General features: G+C 32.9%; 1 protein-coding gene across 1 annotated transcript; it reads left to right on the top strand.

Annotated features, from left to right (window-relative positions):
- Positions 1–454: 454 nt before the first annotated feature.
- On the top strand, positions 455–3,220 carry LOC125061920. Its single transcript, XM_047667560.1, has 4 exons — positions 455–530; positions 1,584–1,741; positions 2,430–2,555; positions 3,128–3,220. Exons 1-4 carry the CDS (start codon positions 464–466, stop codon positions 3,218–3,220), a joined length of 444 nt encoding a protein of 147 aa, XP_047523516.1. The 5' UTR covers positions 455–463.
- Positions 3,221–7,999: the final 4,779 nt, after the last annotated feature.

Here is a 7,999-nt window from a genome sequence, read left to right as displayed (position 1 = left end):
CATACCTTATAATTCAGATTTATAATTAAGAGCCATTATTTTATTTTATTGTTTCATATAAGCTAAAATATTGAAATAAACTTTGAATAGCATAGTATATACTTATTTATTTAGATAAGTTAACTTAAATTATATACAACAAATACCAATTATACTAAAGATATAGACCAAAGATGGAAAATGGAATACAAAAATATAAAAACATTTACGAAACTTAGAAAGGCAAATACAAGAAACTTATTAGCTTAGTGTAGTGTAAAATTTTCTCTCTGTATTTATTTGTTAGTGGGCTTTATAGTAGCAATGCTTAAAAGTAATTTATAATAAAGGACAGTAACCCATTCGTGACCATACAATAAAATTACAAAACTAACCTTGTAATCACAAATTAAAATATCATTTTGATTGTATCAAAGATTATATCAACGTGTGTCATTATTTCGATTATCTTCCAACGTACAACATGTTTCGTATTAATAAAATTCACCTGCTTTTGTTTTTGAATATATTAACCGTGTTTGCTGAACAAGGTAAGTTTTGTATTATATGTTGCTTGTATGTATGTTGCTATGATAAAAGTTTCAACTTGTGTATGAATTAAGTATTTCCTGTCGGTATCGTATGCCTCTGTCTAAATCTATATACCCTGTCAAATACATTATTATGGGTTCTTATAAAATAAAACAAATTGATATTTAAAAAATAAATAACAATCAAGTTGCAATTTTTTATTTAGAGTTAAACTATAAACCTAGATACTATTATTAGTATAAAATTATTATGAAAAGTTGTGGTGAGCTTTCCATTATTAATATTGTTTCTAATCTTGCACAGGAGCTTTGTAATACGTAATTGAATTAAATATAATTTCACCAAGATTCGAACCCTGTGTAACACAAAAAGCCACGCAGTAGTAATTAAAGAACTTTTTTAAAATCAATTAATAAATCGTATGTGTGCGGTATATGGGCCAGTCACATTGCCCGCAATTGTGATGGCAGATGGGTCAAGAATACCCTCACCAGGAATGGCCCAGTGGGAAGAAGAGAGTGGTGGTGGGCGCACCAGAAACTTGGGAATATGAAATAAAAGGGATAAAGGGGCAGGATTGGAAAATTAACTCAGTGTAGTGTAGTACTCGGATAAAGGCTATTTTTTACACGCTTTATATTAGCTTCACCTGTATGTATGTATGTATGTATGTAACCGACTCCTTCGGACTCGATTTTGACCCACTTTAAACGGACAGATTTAATTCAACACTTATAAAGAATCAGCGACAATATAATAATTACATAGGTTTATTTCGAAAAAACAATGAATTTTTTTTTTAAGTCCACAAAGCAATACGATTAAATTGAAATAACACGTATTGCTGCTAGGACTAAAAAGTGGAAAATAACTTTTTAGTTTGATGTGCTTTAAAAGCGTGTTTTATAGTTTTCTAAAACTATATTTATTATTTATTAATTACGTGTGCGACTTTGTACGTACGTTTTCGTAACATTGTTTTAATTCATTCCAAAACCCACACGAGTGTTTAATAAAACCTAGTAAATTTCCCTACATAACGCTTTTTCCAGAGAGCCACTTAAAAAGTGTAATTCATAAAGCGTTGGCGGCAAAAGCGAGACAATGTATGAGAAATGTGAACGCTACGGAGGCTGACTTGGAATATTTAAGAAATGAGCCGCCATTTCCAGAAAAATCTTCTTGTATTGTTACTTGTTTATTGGAAAAGGTAATTTAGAAGAACATTGTTACCCTAGTGGCTTCGGATTGTCATCCCTGAGGTTGTAGATTCGAGCTCCGGCTTTCCCAATGAACTTACTTTCTATGTGCGCATTTCACATTCGCTCGACATCACGAAAACATCGTAAGGAAACCGGCTTGCCTTAGACCCAAAAAGTCGACGGCGTGTGTCAGGCACAGTAGACTGATCACCTACTGCAAATGTTCATGAAACAGATACAGAAATCTGAGGCCCGTACCTAAAAAACGTTGTAGTGCCACTTTTTTTTTTAATTTAAAAGAACAGAATGCTGAAATTCAGGCTTATGTTTCAAGACAACCTGACCACACAACTGGTTTGTAAATAACGCTGTATACTTTTTTTGTATGTTAAGTGATACCTCCGCCTATGGTACTACAGAAGGCTCGCAAGTGCGTTGCCGGCCTTTCAAGAATTGGTACGCTCTTTTCTTGAAGGCACCTTGGTTTGGAAAGTCTTCAGTGGGCAGCTAAAAACTGCCTTAGAAAACGCTCAGTTGTGGAACGACGGACGTCTTACTTTATTTATTTACTTACCTACTAGAGCAAAAAAATTAATTGCTAACCTAACCTTTCATGAATGAACTTGCAATAACTGATCGTAACACTTATCTTTCATGAAAGAGAATCTTCAACTAAAATATCTACATTTCTTTTAGATCAATATTGTTCAAGACAACAAATTTTCTAAGAAAGGCTTCATAATGATTATTTCGCCGCTTCTTTTAACGAACACAAAGAAATTGGAGCATATGAAGAGTGTTGGTGAAAATTGTGAAAATGAGGTATAATTATTAGTTTTAATTTCTTTACTAAAACCTTAACATAACAATCAAATAAACTGAATTTATAAATTTTCTTACCCTACATAGTAGTTATAAAAATCAATAAAAAGAAAATTTAAACAATGATTGGTCCCTGTGGCAGTGTATTTTGAACCCCACGGCAATATTTTGTTTTAATTTATTTTATAATTATTTATTACTTAAGATGTCATGTGGAACATGGTGTAATGGTTGCAACTCCTTACAAACGTTATGTAAAACAAAAAACTTGGCGATAAAAAAAGAGTGGCGGAGAGTTTATTGCCAGTTCTTCTCTTCCATTCTACGCGCTTGATTTGAGAACTGGCCGTAAATGTAAAATTAGAAGATTTGTTTTGATTAGTACTTTTTTGAATTTCACAGATTTTTGACTTTTGACTTTTAATTGTCCCTGGCTCAGCATTATGCTGAGGAGCAGACTGTTCCACATTTGTTTAGCATAAGCTTATAAAAGCTCATCCTCATCACAAACGCCACTTTGAATAAAAAATCATAAATAAAATAAATGGTGAAAATCATATTTAAATTTGCAGATAAATCATCACGAGGTTTCAAAATGTCAGTTGGGAAATGAAATAACAACGTGCGTTTACAAGTACGCCCCGGAATTACACTTCAAGAACTGAACAAATAATTTATTTCTGTTAAAGAATGTTTAATAAATAAACGCCACTTTAACAAATGTATTTTAATAAACCAATCCATCGCTTGCTACACATTTTATTTATTTATGACGACGACCTAGTCCCATGCTAAGCTGGTGAAGCTTGTGTTATGGGTACTAGGCAACGGATATACATACATATTATAGATAGATAGACATATAAATACGTTTTTAAACACCCAAGACCTAAGCACAACACCAAATGCTCATCACATCGATGTTTGTCTCAGCCGGGGATCGAACCCGGGTCACATGGATTCGCAGTCAGGGGTACTAACCACTAGACCAATGAGCCGTGGTTATATTATTAGTTTTAATCAGTCAGCAATAGAATTGTCGACGACCAGTCACATCAGCAAGCCCGTTTACCCCCAGTTATAAAAAAAAAGTAATATCTATAAATGTGCTGTAAATGTGAGCAGTGTTGGATTCAGCGTGGGACTCTTATCCCTGAGGTCATAGGTTCGATCCCCGGCTGTGCATCGGACTGTCTATGTGCGCATTTTACATTCGCTCGAACGGTGAAGGAAAACATCACTAAGAAATCGGCTTGCCTTAGACCTAAAAAAGAGTGTGTGTACACGCGTTAGAAGTTATACTTCTTTGGCGTATGGAAAAAATATAACTAAAATGCAGTAGTGATTAACGATAAATATTAAAATTAATCAATAAAATTATTATTAGTAAATACTATCACCATCGTATATGAAATTGATTTAATAAAAATACCAAAATATTATTTATTTACTAACACTGTTTAATTGTACTGTTACGAAACGCGTGTTTTAAATATAAAAATGCTAGAATATACAACTTGAACATAGTTACTATCGATTTACATGCCACCTAGAACTAACTTCATTCTGTTAATTTTATGTAACGGTGCGCGCGCATCGTAAAATTTCACTCTCATCAATTTTTCATAACGCGCCTATAGAAGTATAACTTCAAAAAGTCGACGGCGCGTGTCAGGCACTGGAGGCTGATCACCTGCCTATTAGATTGACAAATAATCATAAAATAGATACAGAAATCTGACGCCAAGACCTAAAAAGGTAGCGCTACTGATTTATTTTATTATTATAACCAATCAATTAATTTTGATGTAGGTCGAAGGGTGGCGGTGATTCTATATGTTCAATCCCGTGGTATATTGGAATGAAGTCATTTGCTAATCTCCAAGATATGCTTCGTCAACCGGGTTCCGGAGGTTTTTGCATTTGTACATACATTAATTACTTATTCAAAATGACCCTCGTCACTGACTTACATCTGTCATATGGCTTATTTACATATATATGATATCTCTGAATAATATTTACATTTTTTGCTGTTTGTGTTTTGACCAATTTTATGGGGATCGGAATTCTGAAACTCAGATGCATTGTTTTGTAATTATTATTCACTAGTAGACTCGGCCAAGCGTTGCTGTGGCTAAGATTTTTGTTATATTACATAGTAGTAAACTATTCAAGAGAAAAGGCAGGAGAACACCAATCCACCATGCTTTTTGGTGGTTATGCCATTAAATTGTAGCTTATGTGAAACGTTGGTAATTATTTTGATAAGGATCAATACCTAGGTACGAATAAAGAGCCTTTTCTAGCGGTGGTATTTTAATAAAAAAATAATAATAAAAGGACGCTTATTGTGACGTAACTATAAAAAAATTGAGACATGATGTCGCGACAATTTTTATAGATAGTGTCCTAAAAAATTTTACTACATCATTTTGTTCTATCATTAATAGTTTTCGCAGCGCACACGATTGAAGGAAGTTTTTTGTTTATTTTTTTACACCTTGGGTTAGATTATTCAAGTTGTAGTAAGCATCCCTAATTTTTTTTGAAAATGAACATAGCCTATGTCACTCGGGAAAAGTGTAGCTTGCCAACGGTGTAAGAATTTTTGAAATCGGTCCAGTAGTTTCGGAGCCTATTCATTTCAAACAAACAAAAAATCAAACCTTTCCTCTTTATAATATTAGTTTAGATAAAACTTTACAAAAATATAATTGTGACAAAATTGATGTAACGCTAGTCCCTATTAACTTTTAAAAATAAAATGCTGCCAGAGTGAAAAGCATGTTCTGTCGCCTAAAGCGTGTTTCGGTAAAAATACTTTTAAAATATTTCAAAACGAACCAGTACACAGTTGAGCGCATTTAACAAAATAGACACAAAAATCTAGATTTATTCTAGTCTTACCTCCAACTTTGATTTTGTTCCCATTGGAGTAGAGACTCTTGGGCCGTGGGGTTCAAGTGCATAGCTAATTAAAGATTTAAGTTTGCGCCTGATAGTACCGGTGACCCCAGAGCTGGTGCTTTCCTCGCTCAACAAATAAGTATCGAAATACAGCGAGAATGTCAATAAAGGCCACAGAGACGAAACTTTTTGAAGTTATACTTCTTTAGGCGCGTTATGAAAAATTGATGAGAGTGAAATTTTACGATGCGCGCGCACCGTGACACAAAATTAACAGAATGAAGTTGCCCACGGAAGATGCTACGGCATTGGACATAATTTAAAAACAACATTCGAATTATAATAGAGTTTATGTTACACTTAATGTAAGAGAATAATAATAAATATTTATTTATTTAATTTTTCAAATGTAAACTGAACTTTATTGAATATAATAACTCATTTGCATGCCATCAAAAACAATTTTTAATAATGCCAAAGAAGTATAACTTCTTACGCGCGTACTTACGTACACGCACCTTTTTTTTTAAATCTATTAATGATTAATTATTATTATTACTATGTAGGTTAAGAATATTGTAAATACTGTATATTTTTTAAAATACGAGTACATTCGCTTCGTCTTAGCTTTAGATTTCTGTATGTGTTCATTAATAATTTCTCATCCCGCCTTTTGTGAAAAAAATTAGATAACGCTTGTAATCTTTTTCCATGGATATATTTTCTTATTTCTTGCAAATATTTTATTAAGGAAGGAATTTATGTAACTTCTATATTATGTTTGCGTGAATCGAAGACAAATTATAAACATTTTTCATAAACCAACACTTTTTAGTGTAGATTTGGCATGAAAAAGTCGGCCACCATTTAAATAAAACCTTATCAATATGGATGTAATTCTTCATACATTATTACCACGATACGCATTGCGGTGGCACTTACGACATATTTTGTAGCTTGTAATAAAAGCTGAAATTATTACAATAATGGCTTACCGCTTTAATCACGCTTTGGTAAGGTTCTGGATTCTGTGTCCTGGAAAAAAATCGTGTCAAATTCAAAGCGTACATTATTCAAATTAACTTTGAACTTCAAGGTTTGAGTTTGGAATGGTTACCGAGAACTTTATTCGCGCTTCAATCTAAACTTCAATAGACCAAATTATACTGAGACCAACTCTATTTAAATTAACCTATTTTAAAATTGGCAGCTAAAGAGGTATTATTTTATTTTTCCTAAGTTTTTTAAAATTATTTTAGAGGGTTACTTGGTTTCCTGTATTTTTTTTAATTTGTTTGCCCTTAGGGTAGGCTATAGTCACACTCTGGGAGTTTGAGGTTCTTACTTCCGTATACAATTACCAAATGGAGGGCTGAATTATTATTTATTTATATAATAATTTTTTTTAGTTTAATTTTTTTAATTTTTTTTTTCGGATTATTGCATTGTCATCGATCTTTGACAGGTGCGCAAAGTTTGAATTAAATCTGTCCATTAAAAATGTGGGTCAAAATCGAGTCCGAAGGAGTCGGTTACATACATACATATACATACAGGTGAAGCTAATATAAAGCGTGTAAAAATGGTATGAAGACTTGGCTGATTCAATAGCTGAGCTGGAACTTAGAATGGTAGAGGCGATTTTTCCGCTTAGAAGCTGTGCAGAAGGCACAAGTTTGACACATGACACAATGTATGAAAATAATTAACGAACATCCGACGTTCCTATAAATGAATAAAAAAATAATCAGTGGCGCCACAACCGCTTTAGGTCTGGGCCTCAGATGTCTGAATCTGTTTCATGATCATTTTTAAATCTAATAGGTAAGTAGGTGATCAGCGCCTGACACACGCCGTCGACTTTTTGGGTCTAAGACATATCGATTTCCTCACGATGTTTTCCTTCACCGTTCGAGCGAATGTTAAATGCGCTCATAGAAAGAAAGTTAATATACTGTAATAAATAATTAGTATTTTTGTAAATATTTTAATCTACTCTGTTGTATTGTTTTATTTATTTATTTATTTGATCAACGGTATTCCTACAGCTACTTATAAAACAATATTCAAACAATTACACTGTACACAATAGCCAAAACGGAATACACATTTAAACATTTTGTATGTTATATAAATGTATATAGTTACCCCATTGGAGTAATCCGTTACGGTAGCCTATTTTGTTAAATAAATAAATAAAATTTCTTCCCTTCCCTTTCGTCTTGTGTTGTCTGGACATGGAAGTCTTGGGCGATACTGTCTTGACATCGTTCGGCAAGAGCCACCCCCCCAGTGTATATGGAGTGTGGTATTTTACTTTTAAAAGAAAATTATTCATTAGGAATAATGTAGAATTCTCATAATGGTGTAATTAAATTTTCACATCATGTTGGTAACTTGGGAATGCTGATTATAAAATTACATCAATTGTGGGTTTCTCTCCACAGACTAAATATTTTTCTAACGTCATTTGAATTTCGAATTATATTTTTAGTTTTGCGACCAAAGAGATCGATTACAATCAACTGGCTGAC

The sequence above is a fragment of the Pieris napi genome, chromosome 24 (assembly GCF_905475465.1).
Source record: "Pieris napi chromosome 24, ilPieNapi1.2, whole genome shotgun sequence".
NCBI lineage: Eukaryota > Metazoa > Arthropoda > Insecta > Lepidoptera > Pieridae > Pieris > Pieris napi.
Note: the sequence above shows the minus strand (reverse complement) of the source record. Positions and strands in the feature narration are given on the sequence as shown.

Coding starts and splice junctions, on each gene's coding strand:
- LOC125061920 (XM_047667560.1), top strand. CDS start 464: ATGTTTCGTATTAATAAAATTCACCTGCTTTTGTTTTTGAATATATTA. Junction 531..1,583: donor AACCGTGTTTGCTGAACAAG/GTAAGTTTTGTA, acceptor CGCTTTTTCCAG/AGAGCCACTTAAAAAGTGTA. Junction 2,556..3,127: donor GTGAAAATTGTGAAAATGAG/GTATAATTATTA, acceptor TTAAATTTGCAG/ATAAATCATCACGAGGTTTC.